We start from the raw sequence: 25103 nt of genomic DNA, 5'->3' as shown, positions 1-25103 counted from the left end.
CCTCAGGGTGGAAAGGGTGGCAGGTATCTGGACGCCTCCTGTCCTTCTGCAACTTCAAACGCTCACACTTCAGAGATTCATTATGTGCAGGAAGGTTAAGGACAATTTGCATGTAAAAGACATTAAAATGTATGTGTGTGTGTGTGTGTGTGTGTGTGTGTGTGCATACACAAATATATTTGCTTGTGTAAAAACCCACCGTAAAATGTCATCTTGTGTTTATTAAGTTAAACACCACTAAGGTGTTTAATACCATACAGATCCAAAATCAGCTAGTATTATTTATCAATTGTTAGGTTTTCAAATGGTGAAAGTGCATCTCCAGCTGACAAAGAGCAGCTTTCGAAAAAGACCAGACTTGGAACCTCAGAATCAAGCAGGGCCCAGTGAAGGCACCAATATGAGCTTTCTGTCAACACAACATCTGTTTTTGATCACCGGTCCGTTCCAGGCCATCGTGAAACGTAACATCTGTCGGTATTCCTTGGAGGGAGACGGCATTGTATTCAAAAACCTCAGCATCTTTAGAGATGGAAGTCTCTGAACATCAGCACAGACATCGCAGAGGCTTTTCATCTCCAAGCCGACAAAGGGCCAAAGCTCCTTCCAGAGAAATGAACCCTCCAATTAAAATCTTACATTTCCCCCCTTCATATTGTTCCTTTTATAGGGTAAATAAAAAACAGCACTTTTAATGACTCTAATAGAACTAGCAACCCTGAAACTTCTGAGATGAAAAAGAGAAAAGCAGTTTTAAAGAGCATTATTACATAAACACGTACATCATCACATGGGTGAGGATAAAGATACTTGTCATTGCTTGACAAATCTGGCACACTGGCACAGAGTCAATGAGACTCTGACTGTCCAGTTGCCAGTTGTGGGAAGCCATCCCAATCCTCTAGAAGAGCTAGAGGTAGATGCTTACCATTGGCAGGCTGAAGTGTGCAGGTGCAGATCTTCAGGCCAGATGTTCGTAGCCTGGCCCTGTAGTAATGGGGTCATGGCCTCTCACCTGTTGTCCAATCATTTGCAGCATTTTGCAGACACTCATATCCAGCAACCTCTCACATGACTGGCAGGTAGCACCGCCTCCAGTCAGGAGCCTCACTGCCAGGTGTGAGCTGTTTAACGAACTGACACCACTTCGTCATGGAGTATGAACTCGTCTCCTCATTCAGGAGATTCAGCCTCATTCCATTTTTTTTTTTTCTGTTGGATACCATTTATTTATTTATTTTGCTTTGCTGATTATGAATAAGAGGAAACCAAAGACAGAAGACAAACCGTATGTTGGAGCAGAAAGAGCCAGAAAATAAAAGCTGCCCATTATTACAGAGAACACAAAATCCATAAAACCTACATTACTGTTTTACTGTTCTATCATCCAACCAATCTATATTATTACTATTATTATTATTATTACTATTATTGCTAACCAACTTGTTTGGTTGCAAACGTTGGACTAGATTTGTGGCAGCTTCTTAAAAATACCATGGGAAAATGCATCTTTGTGCTTAAACGATTACAATAGGACAATATTATCTTAGCAAATACAATTACAATGGTAACAATAAAATTCTTAAGTTACATTCCACATAATATAACCAAACAATGTTCAAGTTACAAACATTAGCCGTCTGAAAGAATAAGACTACTGTCCAGTTGGCATTAGTGTGTCTGCAACATTATAGGATTTTGTCTGACCTTTCAGCTCCAAATAATACAAGAAATGACTTTATATAGCACACAGTCACATTAATGCAATATGAGACAGTGAAGTTTGCATAATGTGCACAATGGCCTGTACAAAAGCCTATTTCCTTCTGTCATCTCCTTCTCACCGTCCCTCCCTCCTCTTTGAAAAGGATATACATGATTTCAATAGGATCCATGGTAACAGGTTTAAAATTCACGCAACTACACTTGTTGTCCACCACCACCATGAAGAGATTACTGCTGGGAATTTGCTGAATGACGAACGATCTTAGGATGATGGGGAGCAAGGAAAAGAAACAATAAATAAGACACGAAGCATGAATCAGTGTGTGCTTTCATGTGATTAGTTGGTCCATACACCATATTCCTGATTTCACTTATCCAGTGAGAAAGATATATATACACCAAGAAGATAGCATGCGTCCTTGGCCACCCCATCACTCATATTTCTCAGCTGCTGTCACCCACCCACCCGCACCACAAACTTCAGACAGCCACGGGGGCTGGGGGCGTTGGTGTGATGTGTGTATGTATTAATGAGTTTGTCTGTCTGAAGTGTACCTCATCCCTCCACACTTTGCTGCCTGATGTGCTGCCATTGTTTCATCCTCACTCACCACTTTAATCAAAGTTTGCTAGTGAGAGGAGCCAGTGCCTGGCCAATGAGGTGTTGCAAAATATAAAACAATGAAAAAAAATAGGGGGGGGGGGTGGGTGCAGAGGACAAAAGGATAAACTAGAACCACACTTGAATTCCACATTTTTTCTTTCTTTCCTCCTACTTTTTTGTTTGTTTGTTTTTAACAATGCCTTTTTCATACTGGTTGCTGAGATGGACTGAAACCCACATGGCTGGTTTCTGCACCTCTGTGAAACTTATGAAGAAGGGTAGGGAGGATGGTCCCTCATTCACTCTCTTTTTCTTTATCTTCGCCTCGTGCTTTTCTGCGGTCCATGTGATTTATGGAACTTGCTGTGGAGCGGTTTTATCGCACACTCTGTGGATTCTTTTGCACTCAGCTAGGGATTTGACACAGACACACTCAGTCTATCCTGAAAACACGCTGTCTGGTGGTAGAGTGCCGTGATACAACCAAAGTCCCTATCGTTTGACCCCAGACAATCTAAATCAAGCCCAGAGATGCACTGCTTAACACTTCATGCTTAGATTTATCACAGAAACATCATAAATACACACGAACCCACCCGGCAATAGCTTAAGATATGTTAGGCATGAACCTTTCTTACTGAAAGGTCAACAAATACTTTCTTGGTGAAGCACTGATATAGAAAAGCTTTATCAAATTTGATGTATCCAATCTATTAGTCACTGATAAAAATGTCTGCAACAAAACAAGCGCTGCCTAACCTCAACTTTTTATTCCCACTTAGTTAAATGAAAATAAAAGTGCCTATTTTCAAAAACATATGTAATGTTAAAAATGAAATATCCATGTCAAAAGTGTACACATAATTACGTGTCACATGTCATATCCATGTCAAAATTCTACAGATAGTATTTCTAGAGCACAACATTTTTAGACAGCATCCAACTAACCTAACAAAGACCAGATGACAACCACAAACCAGTGTTGTCCAACAATAACTGAACATTGGTGTAGCCCAAAATAAACTTAAAAATAGACAAATTCTACTCAGCCCATCAAGAAACTTATTTGCTAGAAATGGGATTCAAAATATCCAGCATGCAGCCATTCAAACCAACCTAGAATTAATTTTGGTTCATTTGGATAAAGAACGGTGTGATTCTGGCTCAACCTTGTGAAAGCTTGATTAAGTCCAACTTAATCAGATGATATTAAACAGAGCCTAGGAGTGTTGGCGAGAGAAACAAGTTTTGGTGGGAATGGATAAACACACCTCCCCCTTGAGCAGTGGCTGGCCTTGTGCTCTAAATGGAACACACACATATGCCTATACACATACACACAACACACACTGGCAAACACACACACACACACACACACACACACACACAGACACACATACACACATACACACATACACACACACACACATACACACACACACACACACACACACATACACACATACACACATACACACATACACACATACACACACACACACACACACACACACACACACACACACACACACAGACACACATACACACACATGACCGCATTTCATAAGGTATGAATCAGCAAGTCTTAACCACTTCACCTCAGACTAATAATTAACTGTGAACTGTGCTCTCCTTTTGTCTTTGTGATGGTTTCAATTTGCAATGAAATTTTAATTCACTGGCAATCAAATAACAGTCAGAGTGTCCTTAACTCTGGTGAAGTGAAGGATAAAGTATCATGCTAATGTATCATAGTTCAGTCTTTAGTACAGCTTTGTCAAAACTTCTAAGGAAGTTATGCTGTTTTAAAAACAACGTAATCCTAAACACACATTATGAATATCTCCTCGTTTAAACATCATATATAAACCCGTTTTCTAAAAGAGCGCTTCTGTCTCGGCCAAGACCTCTGGCAGTCTGCCTTACCTTAAAACTAAGATATAAACTTAATACTGCATTATCAATGGTTCATTAGAGCAGATAAGGCAAATTTCAAACATCGTAAATACATTTCACACCGTATTTGAACCAGGACTGCTTCCATTCAAGGCATGACCTCTACATTAACTTAAAACTGTGGTATAAACATAATACTGCTCTATTCAGCATTAATGCATATCTTTAAAGCTAAAGTGGTCCATTACGGTCTCATTTTTAAACACAAACGCCTACAAAGACCCTAAAACATGATCAATACATAGCATGGAGATTGTAAATTCATATTTTTGGGGCTGGATCTGAGGTTTAGGGTTCGAGTTAAATGTTGCTCTCAGCATTGCTCTAAAAAGTCTGAGTGCACTTAACTTGAGTTTGTAAATGCTGGCGGTGAAGCACTGATGTATATCATTGTGATAGGGACACACCACGTCTGTAACCAAAAGTTTATACTCCTTGTAAAAGGACTTTGATGATAAACCACCCACATCCTCCTGCTGACTGCACTCTTGGGAGCCTAACGATAACCAAGTGCGCAGGTGTGTGACCGACCGTCAGTACGTCACTGCATTTCAACTGAACGCCCCGAACATGCCTGCATGCATGTGAATTCTCTCTCTGAAAGCATATGCCTATAAAACGGGAGTGCTTTGCTAGACAAACACACTTAACCCTTCATCTGCTCGGCAGAGACACAGGACAGCACAAGCAGGAAAAATGCCATAACTAACACTGTACTTAAATATTAACTTATGCATTTATATTCACCTCTGACTGTAATTCAAGCCAATACATGTTTGGCACAGTTAAAAACCCATGCTAACCCCTATCTGTCAACCACACAAGTGGCAGCATGTACAAATTCAGGAAAACACATACACATGGAAGCAGTCTTTAAAAGAATTTTGGGACCAAACAGTGGCCCCACATGTGTGGCCCCTACACTTAGATTGAGTTGAGACAGAAGTCCATAAGGACACATACATATGTGTATGCGCAAAGGCACATAGAATGGTACCGGCTGTGTGGGTGTAGGCTCAGAGTCCCACAAAATCAATGTTATAATTGGTAAAAGACCCAAAAGATCTCGGGGTACATGCCAAAAATTCTGCCACACACATTTATTCAGATAAACAGACCAGTACATCACATTCCCAATCCTAGTCATAAACTTCTACTGAGTTTGGGCAGTGGCACATGTGTGCGTGAGCACACACACACACACACACACGCACACACACGCACACACACACACACACACACACACACACCATTCTTATTTCAAAAACTCTTATCACATCTCCATAAACTTGACCTTAATAAAATAGAAAACATTTCATAAAGTCCATAGACAAAGATTTGAATAGAGTAACCAGTGCTAATAAATAACATTTAAGGACATTAAGAACCATATTTCTTGTGGCTCCGAGGATATGGCGTAATTTTATTATTGAGTTCATAACTAAACTTGGAATATATATACCATAATTCTAACATTGTCAGTTAACACTACTAACAAATGAACCAAACTGAACTCTCTCTCACTCTCCATTTCTCCCTTATTGGCACTCTTGAAAACAATTTTGGTCCTAATAGGAGCAGACAGTATGAACTTTCTGACACCTTTTGTTCTGCAGATGTATGTGTGCCCGTATGTATGTCTGTGTCTCTAATCAATTTCCTTCAACTAAATGAGATTAAACTAATCTTAGCCTGCGGGCAGATCCACTTAACCAGATTATCTTGATTTCATATTCAAGGGGCCTCTGGGAAGCCAGGCAGCTGCAGGGCCTAAGGATCAGGGCTTTTGGCCGTGCTCGAGAGGGCTGCCTCGTTGGCTGTAACTGTACGAACACAGCCGAGCCAGCGGGCCGCAGTTTCCCGTGGGGAGCAAGCCCCCTCTCTGCTGCTGTGGCAAGCGAGCACCATCTGTGGTGCTAGCGCCCCTTTCTCTCTCAGCACAGAAGCGCCACTCGAAGAACGGCTTCCTCGGCCGAGAATGCATGAGCCAGCAGAACCACAAGTCGGCTCACGAGCGACGCACGCAAACGCATGACGTAGACCTGCAGAGGGCCGATGAGCATGCTTACACTGAGTCATGCTCACATCTGGTTAAGTGTACAAACTCAGGCAGACTCACACAAACGCCTCGTCGTTTAATGTGCCGCGTCCACTGTTTGGAGTAACGAGGATGTGAGCGGGATGAGTTATGGAAAAGCCCCAAAATCATTTAATGTGAAGAAACAAAACACTATTGGGTGCTGCACCAATTTTCTATGTGTTTATATGAAGGAAACTAATTCCATTCTTTCTTTTCTCTGTTCCGTCTCACCAAACCCGACTGTTAACCGTCTGCAGGGATATCTTCCCAAATCAGTTCTTTCATAAAACCATGTGTCTGTTAATCATACTGTAAAGCAATCCTCTAAGTCTCTGTGTTTCGCTGCTGTGAAACATAGCTGAAGCAATAAAGGTGAAATACGGGCTGAGGTGAGACAGAATTGGCCCCTTCCCTTTAAGACTCTGCACTGAGCAAGCGGTCCCCGAACTCTTGGGCCCCCAGCTCTAGCCCTCCAATGGCTGTGGCGATCAAAACGTCACAGCAAGTTAATAAAAGCTTGTTATGTTTATTATATGGTATCAGCAGAGGTGTTGGATTTTAAAGTGAAAGCCCATGTGCATAGATATTTGTGGCTACAAGTGTATAATATTTCAGCAGAGTAGACCAGAGGCACAATACACATAGACACAATGTCTGTGTTGTCATTTTAAATTGTGGAATCATGTCTGCATAGCCATGTTTCAGTATTCAACACCAAACACACACATATGGATGCGGCACACACATGCTCACACGCAATCTAAGTGTCTAGTTAAAGGTACATCTCTCTCACATGCACACACACACACACACACAGAGACATACAGACAACGACAAGCAAATGAGCAATTCCTTAATGAATATTTACTTATAAAACTTTGGAAATCATAGTTATTGCCCATTGCACGTGAGTGTGTATTCATTCTGTATAGTTGTTTAGAATTCTACCTACTTGGTGCAGTCTTCACAGTCAATGTTGCCTGTCGTTTCCTTAATGGTTCGCTCTGAGATGAACGCTGGATATTCGATATCACATGGAACCAACATAGTTGGAAACAGTTTCTCAGCTAAAATGACAGAATGAGACATGATAAGTAGATAGATAGATTGGCAGACAGACAGACAGACAGGGGGCAGACAGATAGACAGATAGAAAAATAGATAGATGGAGATAGTGAGAAGAATGTGACCTCACACTATTTTTCAGAAAGTGGGAATATCAGCTTCTCAGCATCTTGGGCAATTTATCATGCAGAAACAGCTTTAAGTAAGACAGCTGACCTGCGTTCCTTGCCATAGTCAAATATGTTTGTTTAGTTATGACACCACCTAGTGCCTGCAAAAGTAAGTGCAACTAGCTTGGTACTGGTAACTTTTTTTATTGTGGCGTGTGTGTGTGTGTGTTCACAATAGTTTGATTCCCAAGATCATTTTTTATGCACATCCTATAACCTTAATACATTAGCTATTAGAATTAGATTATATACTGCCTAAATATACTAGCATAAATTATTGTAGAATGTGCTGCTACTACTACTAATAACAACAACTGTCCTGCTGCATAACTATTACATGACCTTCTGGTCATACAAATGGACATACTATCTGTACAATTTCTGGAAAAGAAGAAAAAAGATAAAAGTAAGATCCTTAAATGTCCTGTAGTGCTCATCTTGTTATAACTGAGCTCAGCTACACATCCGTGGCACGCCTCTGTATGGTCACTGAGGTACAGTAGCCAGTGGTGGGTGCATCACTGGGCTGAAAAACCTCTCAACTGCACTTTATGCAGCTTCTACAGATGTCATCTCCTACATTACATCCCTTCTGTGATTTGGATGTGGTTTCAGGTGAAGTTTGGGCAGGTGTAGTTTTAGGGGTTTCTGCTTCTGAACTGGTTAAGAAAATGCAGCCTAGAATGAGTGTGTCTGACGAGGACATTGCAGAGTATTTACATTATATTTATAAAGCTGATATGCTTTAGGAAAGGAATGACCCAAAGTCAACTTTCTTTGGATTTATTGATAATTTAATGCACAGCTGTAAAGCATTTAAAAACACTGGTTGAAGGACAGAAACTGAGGAGCATGCTGGGAAAGTTATGGCTGAAAATGATGCACCTGGGCAGAAACATGTCTGTCATGTTAGACAGGATACAGCTTCTTAAAACACTCTTTTCACAGGTCATAAAGTTTCTCAGCATATAACCACTAAGGCTAAACACATCCAGAGTTCAGTTGAGGTGAACAGCATTTGGAATTGCAAGCATTCACCTTTCCAGTGTTTGTCCTTCAAAAATTACAATAAAAGCACAAAGCAGCCCAGATTTCCATTTCTTTTTGTGTCTGTGTGCGTGTGCTCATGTGCATGTGTTTATGTAGACTGATCCTGGATCAGTGATAAGAGATTGATGGCTGCGGTCTGTGCTGTCCGATCATGACCTCTGACCCATAGGAAAAGTTGAACAACGCAACAATCCCAACATCTTTAAAATAGTAGAAGTTAATTAACCAGTATATCCAGCATTCCTCAAAATGTGCGCACAGACACACACAGACACTCAGACTGTTCCAAATGGTTAACCCAGACTGTAATTACACAAATGAAATGAAATATCTGCAAATATCTGCGGTACGACATAACTTACCCTTAGCGGTAAAATCAGATTGCCACCAGCTGTACAGGTTAAATTCCACCAGTAATCTGTGAACAGGGGGAAAAAAAGCCACAGGAAACAAATTAAAGAAAGGAGGAAAGAAGAGGGCAAGAGAGAAGGTCTCCCATTCAAACTCAGCTCGCACCACTTCAACTCACAGTAAATATCTTTGACCAATATCATATACAGAACGTATCAATGACATGAAAAAACACATAGAACTGCATCCTAAATCACTGCCATGATGTCGGCCCACCCAAGAGCAAGTGGGGCAGCGACTTCAGCATCAGCGCTGAGTTCGCAGAGGCATTGTGGAGCTCCTAGCTCAGGAGCTCAGTTGGTCTTTTGTTAATTTACAGAGCTCTCAGCAGTCATCGGCACTGTGGAGGCACAGCGCCCCGGTTGCCGGAGAAGCGAGAGGTATCGATGCAACTGGTTCCTTACATGATAAGCTCAGTCAGCAGCCACTTGGCGGTCGCGAAGAGGGCAAAGTAGGGCTGTGAGCGAGGAAGAGAGGCAACAGGCGCCATGAAAGAACAGAGCACAGGGAGGAAGACCATAAATACACAGTGCCGATTGGGAGGGAAGGGAGCATGCAGCGGGAGGAGTGCGCACACACACACACACACACACACACACACACACGAGTGCAAGCATGCCTCCACGCACCCACATAAAACACGCACGTGCACACTCATACACACGCACACCTACACATATACGCACACGTAGGCGCGCACATGCACGCGCGCACACACACACATACTTGCACTCACTTGCACTCTCGCACACACACACACACACATACACACACACACACGCACGCGCACACACACACACACGCACGCGCACACACACATTGCTCCATGGATGTGGCTTCCCCTCATTATTGTGTGGCCGGACCACCCGAGAGAGATAGAGAGTGAGAGAGAAGAGAGGAGAGGGATGAGAAGAGAGAGAGAGAGAGACCCAGAGAAAGACAGAGAGAGGAAGAAAGAAAGAGAGGAATAAATAAATAGAGTGACAAACTGCATATTTACACAGAAATAATATGAGTCTACGATATGATGAGTTTGCAGTAAGGGTTATTGGGCATTCTTTGGTCTTTTTTTATGCTCACGTCTAATAGACTGTTTGAACTGTCACTTCTCTCTGCGTAGGTCCTGCAGATGGCCTGATAGTCATATAGAGTCACCCTGCAATAGAGAGAAAGAGATATCAGAGATGACCATGATCCCCCACACACACATAAGATTCTTGTGACAATAATTGGGTCACATCCTACAATTAGCCAGTGAGCTTTTAAATGAGAAATAATCTAACTGAAACCAGAGAACAGGGCAGGCTTGAGGTAAGGTATCTGGAGGCTCATTTCATTCCTGATGGAAAAGCAACCCGGATAAAGGAAATTGTGTGTGTGTGTGTGTGTGTGTGTGTGTGTGTGTGTGTGTGTGTGTGTAAATATATCGGAAGAGGTTGTGTGCAAGGACAGAGCCAATGAAAGGAGGAAATCCTCTAATAAGCAGGCCTGCAGGCTAGGACAGTGTGAGCCAAGATGGCGGCTTGTTTGTTTGTGTGTGTGTGTGTGTGTGTGCGTGCGTGTTTTGTAACTATATTTAAGAGCATGTCAGATGGTTGGATGTCTATATAACATGCACTTCTAAGTATATATATATATATATATATATATATATATATATATATATATATATATATATATATATATATATATATATATATATATGAGTAAAAAGTACAATTAACATATGACAACATTTGTTTGTGTGTGTTTGTGTGTGTGTGTGTGTGTCCAGTCCATCCTGACTGACAAGACAGGTGTGTGGAGGGGATTCAGGGGGGTTGAGAGACACAAACCCCTCTGTGTGTGTCTGTGGAGGGGGGGGCACTGTCAGGGTTTTACCAGATGAAGTTAGGCACTATTCCGGATGCAGCCCGAGGGCCAGTTCTGACTTAGTGGAACTAGAACTAGAGATGCAGAACTGTGACCTAGTTGGAGATGAGATTACAACTAATCCCTCAAAATTGATGGGATTAACAACCTCACTCAGTTTTAGAAGCCCTGAGAAAACCAAGGCACACACTTGTGGAAATGATTGCCTTTTGACCCCTGACGTTTCCACTTTCCCCATGACACCTAATAATTAGTATTAGGTATCCCCACATTTAATCCAAACATTGATTTCAAGTATTGTGTATCAGTGCTTGAGTTATATATTTTATTCTCTTTTTGGCCTTTTAATAGTAAAAGAAAAATAATTTTTTTCTTTTTTTTAGTATTAATAATTACTTAGAGTTTAATAAAAATTAAAAAATCCATTTTTACTCTTGGTTTTAATATGGATTATTGCTGTCAATAAGAGCTGATCAATATGCTTGTGTGCATGTCATGAGCATTTGTGACCAAAATAGTATTTACTATTTGACATCAGCGATGATAGCAAGCCTCCATTAATAGAGCCACATTTGCTTATGACTACATATTTCCTGTTGGCTGAAACGACTCTCCCCCGCTCACTCTCTCTCTCACAGCTAAAAGGTGAACACCCATAGACTGCGGGCACGAGTGTATGCGTGTGTGTGTGTGTGTGTGCGCGTGTGTGTGTGTGTGTGTGTGTGTGTGCGCGCATGTGTGCGCGTGTGTGTGCGCGTGTGTGTGTGTGTGTGTGTGCGTGTGTGTGTGTGTGTGCGTGTGTGTGTGCGTGTGTGTGTGCGCGTGTGTGTGTGTGTGTGTGTGCGCGTGTGTGTGTGTGTGTGTGCGCGTGTGTGTGTGTGCGCGTGTGCGCGTGTGTGTGTGTGTGTGTGTGCGCGTGTGTGTGTGTGTGTGTGTGCGCGTGTGTGTGTGTGTGTGTGTGTGTGTGTGCGCGTGTGTGTGTGTGTGTGTGCGTGTGTGTGTGCGCGTGTGTGTGCGTGTGTGTGCTCGTGTGTGTGTATGCGTGCGTGTGTGTGTGTGCGCGCGTGTGTGCGTGTGTGTGTGTGTGTGTGCGTGTGTGTGTGCGCGTGTGTGCTCGTGTGTGTGTGTATGCATGCGTGTGTGTGTGTGTGCGTGCGTGTGTGTGTGTGCGCGTGTGTGTGCGTGTGTGTGCTCGTGTGTGTGTGTGTATGCGTGCGTGTGTGTGTGTGTGCGTGCGTGTGTGTGTGTGCGCGTGTGTGTGCGTGCGCGTGTGTGTGCGTGTGTGTGCGTGTATGCGTGCGTGTGTGTGTGCGTGTGTGCATGTGTGTGTGTGTGTGTGTGTGTGTGCGCGCATGTGTGCGCGTGTGTGTGTGTGTGTGCGTGTGCGCTCGTGTGTGTGTGTATGCGTGTGTGCGTGTGTGTGTGCGCTCGTGTGTGTGTGTGTATGCGTGCGTGTGTGTGTGTGTATGTGTGTGTATGTGTGTGTGTGTGTGTGTGTGTATGTGTGTGTGTGTGTGTGTGTGTGTATGCGTGCGCGCGTGTGTGTGTGTGTGTGTGTGTGTGCGCGTGTGTGTGTGTGCGTGTGTGTGTGCGTGTGTGTGCTCGTGTGTGTGTGTGTGTATGCGTGCGTGTGTGTGTGTATGCGTGCGTGTGTGTATGCGTGCGTGTGTGTGTGTATGCATGCGTGTGTGTATGCGTGCGTGTGTGTGTGTGTGTGCGTGCACATGTGTGCGCGTGTGCTCGTGTGTGTGTGTGTGTGTGTGCGTGTGTGCGTGTGTGTGCTCGTGTGTGTGTGTGTGTGTGTATGCGTGCGTGTGTGTGTGTGTGTATGTGTGTGTGTGTTTTCTGTACTGACTGACTGGTCAGTGTTGGGGCTGAGGGCAAGGACACAGTCTTTCCATGTGACTGCTGAGCCTCTCATGGAAAAGCCTCCATGCCCCCACCTCCTGCCCCCACCCTGGTTCTCCTCACATTCCATGGTTAATCATGGCTAAAAGCATCACTAGCCATTGCCCCTGGCTATTCCTGTCCCACAACACACTGGAAAGAGCCCCATTCTCCAGATGTCTGTGTGTACAATAGAAAGGAAATATCTATTTATTTATATATATATATATTTATGTGTGCATGGGTACTTGCAAGAAAGAGGGGGAGAGGCAAACAGAGACAGTTGCTGTATTAGTGTATGTATTATACATACAAGGTTACGATTTACCAAGCTCCTCTGAGTTAATTTTAAGTTACTGCAATTTCTTTAACATAGTTCTTTTATTCACATAGCTCATGGTGGTTGGCACTCTCCTCCAAGTATACTGAACCATCCAGTGATGTTTTGCTGGTGGTAGTTTGAAAAGATGTGGTGGCTGGCCACATGTGTACTGGAGGAAGCATGTGCTAGCCCCCACCCTCTGGGCTTGGTGGTATTGCATGATTGGGTGCTGTTGTGTTAGTGGTTGGAATTAGAGATGACTTGGTGGGGGAACAAACAAGAAGATAAAGGTCCCAAATCCCTGAAATGCTTCAATAGGTATTGAATTTATCAAGGGAGAGTCAGGGTGTGACTGTTGTTGTTTTTGCTCTTTAATGCCCTTTGCAGAGATAATACACTGCCTGGCCAAAAAAAAGTCACACACACTAATATTTTGTTGGAACGCCTTTAGCTTTGATTATGGCATGCGTTCGCTGTGGCAACGTTTCCCCAAACTTCTGCAATGTTATAACATTTATTTCTGTCCAGAGTTGCATTCATTTTTCCAAAGATCTTGTATTGATGATAGGAGATTTGGACCACTGCACAAAGTCTTCTCCAGCACATCCCAAAGATTCTCAGTGGGGTTCAGGTCTGGACTCTGTCCATGTGTGAAAATGATGTCTCATGCTCCCTGAACCACTGTTTCACAATTTGAGCCCGATGAATCCTGGCATTGTCATCTTGGAATATGCCCGTGCCATCAGGGAAGAAAAAAATCCATTGATGGAATAACCTGGTCGTTCAGTATATTCAGGTAGTCAGCTGACCTCATTCTTTGGGCACATAATATTGCTGAACCTAGACCTGAACAACTTCAGCAACCCAATATCATAGTACTGCCCCCACAGGCATGTAGGGTAGGCACTAGGCATGATGGGTGCATCACTTCAGCTGCCTGTCTTCTTACCCTGATGTGCCCATCACTCTGGAACAGGGTAAATCTGGACTCATCAGACCACATGACCTTCTTCCATTGCTCCAGAGTCCAGTCTTTATGCTCCCTAGCAAACTGAAGCCGTTTTTGCCGTTTTTTCTATGATTTGATTTCACCACATGTTTAAGTTTTCTGACCACATTCCTTCCTTGAAGGTGATGTTTCCCCACTGTCCTTCCACTTTTTAATAACACGTTGGACAGTTCTTAACCCAATTTTAGTAGTTTCAGTGATCTTTTCCACAACCACAGGATGTATCTTTCGACATGGTTGTTTAACAAATGAGAAGCTACTCACTGCATCAGTTAGGGTGAAATAACTTGTTGCCAGCTGAAACAATCACCCATGCAGTAATTATCCAATGGGAGGTTCTTACCTATTTGCTTAGTTAAATCCAGGTGGTGACCTTTTTTTTTGGCCAGGCAGTGTATCATAATAACGAGCAAAGAAAAAATGTATATAAATTAATTATTTAAATTAATTTCACAGCTCACACTGTTTATGAAACAAGTTGAATGGACTTTTGCTACAACTACAAGAGCTCTACTTCAAGCTGCAAATTTCTTCAGAGCTACTAAAATGTACACAGGTATTAAAAATGTATCATCTGAGGAATGCAGGAATCCACTATTTTTCATCAAAGGCATTCAGAATATTTACAATTACAACAATTATTGCCACCATACAGGGTGTCATGAATGCTAAATAACTTTAGTAAAGTCCTGAAACTTGGACTCAACTTGGCATTCACTATAAACCGATGACATATTTAAGTACACTGACCATTAAATATGATGCAGAATCACCCACATTAAAGGAGACATATTACTATTTTTTACCACTTGCTACAGTTCCCTGTGGTCTTTGAAAGGCCATGGACATGCACAAGGTCAGGCTAACGTTGCCCGAGCAACAGAAAACTTTGCCTTCTTTGGCTGAGCTGCCCTGTCTTTTTGCTGTTTATTTAATCATTATTTTTGCTGTTGTGGCTGCATAAATACAAGTACTGAAGTTAGAACAAATTGAACCATCCAAATCTTTAATACTTTTGACAAGTTCCTTTTTTAAGCTTCCTGCAACATCCCCTCAAAATGTGCAGTGTTTGTACTGTTCTACCATGAGTTCTACTGTGTGTTCTTCTGTGTATTCTAGCATGTGCTCTACCGTGAGTCCTACATGAGTTCTCCCGTGTGTTCTACCGTGTGTTCTACTCCAACTAGGCAATAAGTACAGAAGTGATGTAAAACAATGACAGCAGATTGTGAGTAATTTATTCAAGTAGGGTAGGATATTTATGCAACATTATTTGTGACATCAAACCAAACAGCAAATCCAAACATCTTATAGAGTTGTATAATCTCCCTAAAAATGCAGGAACAGCATAAGACATGTCACAGTTTCTCACCTACTAGACACTATGAAAAGTCCTGCAAATGTTGACTTGCAAGAAAAATGTGACTTTATTTTACTGGTTCCTAGTAGCTATGACCTCATCATTCAGCCATGCACCTTCTTTTGACCCAGGCTTAAGGTACATTTTTTCTGGATAACATGTATTGTTGTTGAGTCCAGTAAACACCTTGCATAAGTAGTGCTTCAACCTTGTCACAGATGATTGGAAAACATGGCTCTTTCCTACCTTTTAAAAGAACTCATGGACAGAAGCTTACTCATGACAGCCCCTTCCACCTCGCCAAAGAACATGGCCGTCTGAGACAGAGAGAGAGATAAAGTGGCACAGTGATTATTAGAGGTTCAGATCAGACAATCAAATAAAACAGGTGAGGGAGAAGACAGGAATGGAGAGAGAGAGAGAGTGAGTGTGTGTGTGTGTGTGTGTGTGTGTGTGTGTGTGTGTGTGTGTGTGTGACAAGTGTGGATACATAGTAATGACGCAGAGCACATGAGGGGTACAGGTAACCTTCATGAACTGTGTATTCACTCAAGTCTGTAATGACCCTTGTTGAGGTACTACTGGAGTTCTTGGGTAATCATGAAGAAGCAATTAAGCAATTAAGAAACACAAGTATAGTTAATTGGTCGACAAGTTATGTGTTCATTTCTCTGTCATACTATCAGAAGGGTAGTTGTTTGCTGTTGATTGCTACATCTATGTAGAAAGATGAACGCCCTTACCTTTTTTGAACTGTGAATAAGCTTCAGTCTGTGGCCTGGATTTACTGTAGTTGAGATTGCAATCAAAATGTAGAGAGCAACAGCAAAACTGCTGTTATGTACATTCGGAGCCTCTTTCCTTACCAGTGAGAACACTTTTGTACATACTTGGGAAAACACTAATGGAGAAGGATATTGCTGTGTGCTATCCAGATTGATAAAATGGGATTGGGAAAAAAAATGTTTTGAAGGCTTTGTACAGCAAATAAACTATCCAAAAAAAAAATCATGATAAAGCAATTATTTGTGGGTTTCTCTTTTTATTTTTGCTTAGTAACTCTCCCTAAAATATTATGCTATATTATTATATATATGTAAGTTGCTATGAATAAGCGCATTTACCAATTGCTGATAATGCAAAATGAAACCTTAAATACCTGTTAATTCCATACCTTTGATAAGGTAAACCACTGACTACAATGGTACCTGTTGTGGGGCTACCCAAGTTGACTGTATTCTATCCAATGTTGTTTTGTTAATATCTGCAAGCTTTTTCTAGCAATAGTATTATAAGGCTGTCTTATTTGTATTAGGATTTAATTGTTATAAATAATTCACTATGGCTGCAGTTCCTCTGCTCAACTGGAGAAGGCCATAGACATGTTCACTTCTAAGCCTTCATATGTTTGCGGTATAGGCTGTGAATGAGTGAGAAAATATATTGCATGCCATTTACAGAAACTGTATACTTAAATAAACAAGCCTACTGTGAGGTACTGTAGCTTCCCTTAATGAGTTAGTCCAGATATGCTCATGCTAAAAAGAAAAACGTTGCCATGCCTGAACAAGTAAGACCTGAGACACCATCAGATTGTAGCCATACGCCACACAATAGAGAATGAAAAAGAAAAAGCCCTGTCGTTAGCAGCTGAGAATAAAGGATCGTCAGATTAAAGCAATGGTTAATGGTTAATTACAGCAGTACATTTTCTTTGATCAAAGAATCTAGTAAGAAGTGAAATATAAGGAAGACATTCTTTGTCACCAACAAACATATCCAGTTAGCTTTAGGCAAGGTTGAATGGATGTGCTTACCCCAGTTTGTCTCACGGAGTAAAGATTAGTCATTCCTTTTCACACTGGTTTTCAAATCCCTTTGGACTTTTTAGACAGTGTTAAACTTTATTTTGTTTTACCTATACCTTGATGGTATATGATAGCATTCTTTGTCTTTTCATGGCATAATAATGTTGCTTGTTCTTCCCCTGATTCAACCAGTGTAATATTGGCCCTCAATCCATATATACTTTAGAGCAACCATGGAAATCATTCAATAATGATTCATCATAATCACTCAATAATCAGAATCATTCATGTTTGCGCACACAAAAACATTTTTGATACATTCCACATGCCACAAATTTGGAATCTTTGCACAGCCACAGTGTTTAGATGGCTGGATCTACAGAGGTTATTGGCACGCAAGTATGGAACCAGGGAGCACTCAAAAGATATTGTTTGCATTGAAAGTCAATTTATAGGATTTTTTCCATCTACCCTACTCTCTGCTGCTACATTTCAGAGCTTAATGACCAATGTTTTGCAGGACCACAGTGCTCAACTTTGCTTTGTGGTAATGTGTATTCTCACCAGACATTGAGCAGCACATTCAACACCTACATCAACATTAGGCATATTAGCAGCAGGAGGGCTTACACTGATTCTCAAAAGCATGCAAGATGCTGCTCTTTCCAAAATATCTAGGTCATGTGATTGAAGGAAGAAATCAAGACTGAAGTGTCAAAAGTACCAGCAGTTTAGGACTTTCCAGTCCCATGTCAAGTCAAGAGCATCTAGTCTTTCCTCTGGTCAAGGTTTTTCCCAGGTTTTTTTCTGAATGTGCAGTCCCATTGCATGTACCAAAGAACAAGGGGGCTTTATGAATGGACACATGAGTGCCAAAATGCTTTTAAGGATATTAATGATGCAATACTGAGAGCTCCATTGCTACAGTCTCCTGAGAACCTTTAAGAGTCTCCTGAGGATGGGGAAAAGCTCAGAAAGATAATACAGCATTTCAGCCCTTATAGTAGGCAGCCAATACACCTATCCAAGACTCGAATAATATCCACTACATTGTCCATAATGGCTATCAGTGTGCCTACTTAACAGAATGAACATAGTCTTTAGATGATAATTCCAGCCTCTCTCAGAACCAAGTTTCTAAGCTTAGCACATGACAATAGTGACATGACTGAGTGGTTATCCAGGCAGAATGAACAAAAAAACGTAACAGGGTCTTGAATTCAGAGCATTGGCTCGGGATGCACAGTGACATCTGGAATTAATACAAATAATGTATCACATGGCAAGCTCATAAGCCAAGAATTTCCAAACTATCTGGTCATCTGCCATCAACATGAGTGGTGTAGCCAGGTTATATGCTGGGTATTGACTTAATGGGGCTATTTCCCCACAGCAGTAAACATAATGGATGTCTTCTAGACATTGTCATTTACTGTAGCAAGTAGGTAGAACTGTTTCCTATGAATTCTGCCATTAGATCTTTGGACATTCCACTCCAGATAGGTTTTGAGATATTGGGGGTTCCCATATATTTGGTAACTGATTGGAGTCTACAGCTTATGTCTCATCTGCTTAATAGGGTATGCTGTAGTGGAGTGTGATGCAGAATTTAGCCACTGTATATCACCCACAAACCACTTCAACTGATCAACCAAACTGATACGATGATATCATTATGTGTTAAGGATAACCACCAGATATTGGATTGCTAGGTGCCAGAATTTTGTTTTGGTAGGTGAGATCTTATTTGCCATTAATGACCATAACTTTTTAAATCCACATGTCCAACCAGTAGATTCTCATAGAATGCTACACAATTGTTTTAAGCAATTTCTTCATTACCCATTGCAATTAAAATCTTACCAAGGAGGGGTCTTCAGCCACTAGGATAAAACCATTGTTGTCTATGAGGTAACAATTTATATCCTGCAGAGATCAAGAGAAAAAAATTGGAAAAAAAAGATTAAATGCTGTTAGGGATACTGAAGTTATAATTAGCTTAGCCTATGCAGTGGGAAATGTCTTTGTTAATTACAGTTTTTTAAACACAAACACTTCAAACCTGCTAGCTGTAAATAAGGTATTGCTGAACATCAGTATTTAGGACGTGCTAAAGTACAAGTTAGATAAATTAAGAACACTTGATTAGTGTGGTTGAACACTAGATTACTTTGTTTGAAAACAAGGTCATATATCTTTCCTTAGAATGGCTTAGAAAGAAAGGAGGACATCAGAAAGAAATGGCAAGCGAGGTAGTGTGGTGGAAGAGTGCACACTCACATCATCGTCACAGCTGATGGAGCATTTCCCATCAACTGCAGCACACTACAGCAAAAAGTAAAAACACATAGTTTCAGAAAAGGTTGTGTACATCCATTTGGTGTACACATAAGTGTAGGCATGTTAGCACCGCTGTGGAATAAGTTAAATGTCCGATACAGCCAATCGAAACATTTTCCCACCTGGTTCATCACATAAACGCATGCAAGTCATGTGTTAGCAGCGTACAGCGTGTTTTTTCTCCGTGTTGGACTCATACCAGGTTCCAGTGGGAGTAAATGTGTAAAGAGAAATGCAACTTTGGGTTTTAAAGTCTGAATTTGCATTAAAATGATAACATGATGGTACAGAGCTAGAACGGCTGTGCGTCATCAGGTATCAGGCACTAAACGATCTTAAAAGAGTGGGCTTGTGACTGGCTAGCAGTGTGTTTTCTTTTAACCCAATATTTCCACTGCATCATTCAAACCTCCATTTTTACCAGTTAATTAGCAGTTAATATGTTTCAATAATTAATAAATCCTGCTGCTTCAAACTATAAGTATTATAGCTCTAATTGATGAAATAAATAGATCTTTTTGAACAAAGTCAGACAATTCGCTAAAAATAGTGAGAATCAAACAGAAAGTGACAATGAGCTGATGGATCTTGCAAGTGAACAGTGAATTCTCTTTTACACTTTGGCAACAAGGACACAGGTTGTTTGGAGTGTGACAGTTGACTGGCATCTCAAATGTATCTGCAGCTGTTTTTACATTTTGCAATGGTTTCAGATGTTACTAGCTCAGTTTAACCATTAGTTTGTCACGATTTAGTAATTTTAGAAGCTTGTTTTTGTTTGTTTGTTTGTTTGTTTTTTTAACATTGTAACACAAGCCTCATCCTCAAAGATATTGAGATTATTTTGTTTTGTTCAGTGGGTTGTATGTTTCATATGTTTCAGTAAATGAAAGCCAGAAAAATATATTCACTGGTGAAAATTGACAGATGGAAGCTAATATATTAACTCACATTTATTTGGGTTTTTTTTTTTTTGTGTGTGTGTGTGTGTGTGTGTGTGTGTGTGTGTGTGTGTGTGTGTGTGTGTGTGTGTGTGTGTGTGTGTGTGTGTGTGTGTCCATCTGTGTGTGTGTTGATTTACCTGCCTGCTGGCAGTCCAGAACTTTCTCTGAAAGAAATCCAGCTTCATCTGTATTCCCACAGCTGGAAGACATCAAAGATAAATCAAACACAAACACACCATAAACCATAAAGTGTGGCATCATCTGATGAGTGTCTAAAGTGCTTAAAAAGACAACAAGATCAGGGGCCAGAGTAATTCAGCTGTCTATGGTTTTACTGCATTACTGGAAAATCACTAATTTAAATGCTGGGGGAACTCCCTCTATTAATCAGAACAGTGCTAGCAAATCACAGGTGTCTGCTAGGTCAGCAGCGGTGGCTCAGTGGTTAAGGTACTTGACTAGTAATCAGAACGTTGTCTGTTCAAGCTCAACCACTGCCAAGTTGCCACTGTTGGACTCTTGAGCAAGGCCCTCAATTGCTCAGGTTGTAGGTGGATAAAAGTGCCAGCTAAATGATGAAAAATGTAAAAGATTGAGCAGTTAGTGCTCTTCTCCAAGTATGATGTTGCCTGAGTAACAGTGCATAGAGATGTACTGGCTGCAAGAAGCATGATAACCTTACTCATCTCTGACTAGTAGCTATCATTTGATAGAGAATTGTCATGCAGCTAGAATTGGTAGAGAGGCTACATTGGTAGATAACTGGGGAGGAATGTTACTACTTAAAAATGACTTTGCAATGCACATACCCCGAAAAGGTTTTGTAAACCTTTCCCATAAAGTGGTCTGGTAATCCATAAAATCTAGATTTATATTTGGCTCACCTATGTCAAAATGTTACCATCAGCAATCTTCATAATGACATGAACTAGATTAAAAACTTACAGAGGATGTTCCCAAAATATACATAAAGTGTGTAAGAATCCTAATTGAAGGGCAATTGGTAAATACGAGATACGAAGGTCAAAGGCAACTGACAAAAATTAATCCTAAGTCATTTGACGCCTTAATAATGAACATATTAAAGGGAGTGGGCGTCTGTGACCATTTAAATATTGAAACATTATGCTAAGACATCTCTTCAACAGCTTGGTCATGCAGAAGCGAAAAATGACTCTTCAGCTTCAGTCCAGTTCTCTCAGGTAATGATATATCTGCCAGTCTGTCGGTAGACTTACTTTAATGAGAAAACATGACTATTTGGGGCCGAACAACAAATGTCATGCAGATCCTTAATGTTTCATAGGCTAAATAAGAATTAAAGTGCAATAAAGTTGCCACTGCATAAATGTGCTGAGAGAGGGGTATTCTTCCCATTCATCAAGAAGAAAAGAAAGGTCCTCTACTTTTAGAGGGAGAGCCAAGAGGGAAAGCAGTTATGGATCAGTTAGGAGTGGCAAAAGACATGAAGAGGCTATTTACTGTAAGCTAGGCATGAAAATTCCAGAATTCCCAATATTTAACACAGATATCCAATAGCTATATTTAATATTTGTTATGACCCGGTCCTGCAGATTTAGCAGTAAACCCAAGATATAAAAAAATGATGCACCATTTCATGACCTCTACTACATCTGCAGTAGATCAGTATTATTTGAATGTAAAAGCTGTGATGACTCGATGATGTCATTGCAGTTCTGAACATGCTATCTTTAGTTGCCTGTTTTGCTGTTCATATGGTCAACAGCAGTGGAAAACAATGGATAGAAATGTATTACTGTTCACAGTATGCAAATGAGCATGGAGACGTAACAGATCCAGAGAACATATAAGATTACACGCATTCTTTATGTAGTGTGACAGCAACCAGTTTTGGTATAAATGTCCGTGGCTGACTGTGAGTAAATGGTTGCAGAGAATTTATGATCTCTTGCTGCCAGTTACTACATGGATCCAAGCACATTATTATCTATTATGACTTCCTATCTATTTTAACACATGAACACTCACTGCGCAGAAAGTCAAGTCAAATCACAACCTTGAACAATATTTAAAAATATAACAAAATGTAGCTAAGACATTAAACTTTTTTTTTTTTTTTTACTAATTCAATGCACTATGACCAAGATAAAAGATTATATACCTTCAGTCTGTGGGACTAGCAATAAGTAATAATCATCTGCAGAGGATAACTACAATGACTTAAATGAAATGGAGGCTGAATGAATATAAGGATGTATATTTGTTTTTTTTGTGTGCATGTGTATATGTGTGTGTGTGTGTGTGTGTGTGTGTGCATTTGTGCTTATGTTTGTGCGTGCAAGCATGTATTTAGGTTTTTATGGGATCCAAATGTCTCTATGATAGGCATGAAAACCTAAAATGCATGAAAAAAGGCATTTGGTTGGTCCCCAAATAGAAGATTTTTTTAAAACTAAAAGCCACTTAAAGAGCAAAAAATAAAAAATAAATTCTTTTTTTTTAATTAAGTCAGGAATATGGTAAGGAGACATAGCAGTATTTAACTAAAGTAAATTAAAGAAAATACAAAACTGCCCTATTTATTTGTTTGTGTTTGTGTTTGTGTTTGTTCGTTTTTTTGTGTGTGTGTGTGTGTGTGTGTGTGTGTGTGTGTGTGTGTGTGTGTGTGTGTGTGTGTGTGTGTGTGCGTGTGTGTGTGTGTTTGCCATGTCTCAAGCAACTGTGTGTAAAATAATGGGTTGGACAAGCTAGCTTTGAAGGCAGCACAGGAAAATGCAGTTTGGGTATATAAATAATAACATTCTTCATTGTGTTTGCATAATTTTCCATACTTTATTACATTCAGTAGATTGTATTTGTCCTTAGATTCAATAGATTTAGTAATTATTCGGTGCACAAGCAAGAGATATTGTCTAGTGGCCTGAGATCCATAAAGCCTCATATATCATCATGAACTATTTTTTGGTTGCCCAAACACGTGCAGTCCAATTATATGCAGCTGAGCAGAAGTACGGGTCAAGCACACCCTATCCCTTTCTAAAGAAGCCTCTTCAGTAGCTACACCTGCTTAGGACTCCTGTCCAGCTATAGGGCCATCCAACCAGCCCTGCCAATACAGAGGATGAAAGGTAGACCAGCTAGGAAGGTAGATGACTTAAACCAGACGGCCATACACAGAGAGAGCAATCAGCCCTGAGGCTACTGATCCTGTTGCAAGTATTTCACCACAGTGGAAGAAGAAGGCCTGCCAACACATACAAATGCACTCCAGTGTCCCAGCATCCTGACATTTGACTCTACTTTGACTAGCAGGCCAAAGGCTACACACGCCCTATCCGATTGCAAACACTAGCCAAGCCCCCATTGCTTCCCAAAAAAGAAAATGTTTATCTTAGAAGTGATTCGAAAAGCCCACCTCTTCATGTTTTGTACTTCATTGTTGTAGTCTTGGTTGCTGATAGTTATTTAGCCAGCTTAAATGTTACACTTGCACTGAAGCTTTTTAAAGCTTCGTTTGGTTATGAATCAGTTCTATGTATGCAAATCACAGTGTCTTTGTTTTGTTAGTCACTCTGCATATTTGTGTAAGGTTTTTATACAACAAATATTGAACACCTGCTCATGGACAGATAGAACATGATAGGGAAATTCAATTGTGGAGAATGAGACACAGCGTAAAATTCTTTAAAGTTATTTAAGAAGTATGGGTATGTGAATACCTGCATGCCATATTCCAGATATTCCATGTGGGCCCCTTTAACAGCTTGCCAGACTAGCTTGATTACACTGTACAAGGTGTGCAAATCACCCACTAGTCCTAATTATCTAATTTCATCCTGGTTATATAAAATTCTAGCATTATTAGAATGGCACAAACTATCAGCTGCTGTGCTCTGATATATAAGTTAAAAGCACAGAAGACTTAATGTAAATTCTAACCAGAGCACACTGAGTGATGGTGATCTTTGAGGGCATGACTGGATTAGTCATATTAGCCTGTATTTTAGGAACTGGGCTATTCTAATATGTGCTAATGTGAATCATGTCTTTTCCTCTGATATCTATTATGAGATTCAGAGCTTTGACATCGGAGGGCATTTATGCAGTGATATGCTCATATTTATCTGCATCCCTTCACTCAGTTACTTTCTCTACAGACAGCCTGATGAAGAATCTCTGTGAGAAAGTATGTTTGTGTACGTGTATGTTTCCGCATATTACTGATCTAGCACTGTGTCAGGCTAGAAGAGGATGTGCGCGCATAGATGTTTTCTTGTTGGTGTGTGTTTCTAAGCATGTGTACGTGTGTATCTGAGCACTGGTGAAGTAGCTTTGCTTATGTGCTTTAGGTCGTCTGAGTTGCAGATGTGTGAGCCTGTGTGCGTGTGTGTGTGTGTGTGTGTGAGAGAGAGAGAGAGAGAGAGAGAGAGAGAGGAAGGAGAGAGGGAGAGATCCTGGAGGCGTTTTCTGCCTGCTGTCAGCATGTGTCACAGGAGGGCAACAGCTATTAAGAACTAT

General features: G+C 40.9%; 1 protein-coding gene across 2 annotated transcripts in view; it reads right to left on the bottom strand.

The window, feature by feature from the left end:
• cacna2d3a (calcium channel, voltage-dependent, alpha 2/delta subunit 3a) overlaps positions 1-25103 on the bottom strand; it is a 174071-nt gene that overhangs the window by 978 nt on the left and 147990 nt on the right. For both annotated transcript variants that reach the window (XM_035536210.2, XM_035536211.2), the window contains 10 exons: positions 20741-20802; positions 19600-19644; positions 19183-19245; positions 15758-15828; positions 10142-10217; positions 9466-9518; positions 9013-9068; positions 7318-7432; positions 1874-1986; positions 2-84 (listed from right to left, as the gene is read on the bottom strand). In XM_035536210.2, coding sequence (XP_035392103.1) covers positions 2-84; positions 1874-1986; positions 7318-7432; positions 9013-9068; positions 9466-9518; positions 10142-10217; positions 15758-15828; positions 19183-19245; positions 19600-19644; positions 20741-20802 — 737 coding nt within the window. The remainder of the gene's footprint in view (position 1; positions 85-1873; positions 1987-7317; positions 7433-9012; positions 9069-9465; positions 9519-10141; positions 10218-15757; positions 15829-19182; positions 19246-19599; positions 19645-20740; positions 20803-25103) is intronic.

This window comes from Electrophorus electricus, chromosome 20 (genome assembly GCF_041902795.1).
Source record: "Electrophorus electricus isolate QZ-2024a chromosome 20, ASM4190279v1, whole genome shotgun sequence".
Taxonomy (NCBI): domain Eukaryota; kingdom Metazoa; phylum Chordata; class Actinopteri; order Gymnotiformes; family Gymnotidae; genus Electrophorus; species Electrophorus electricus.
The sequence above is the reverse complement of the archived record's forward strand: the minus strand, read 5'-3'. Positions and strand labels throughout refer to the sequence as shown.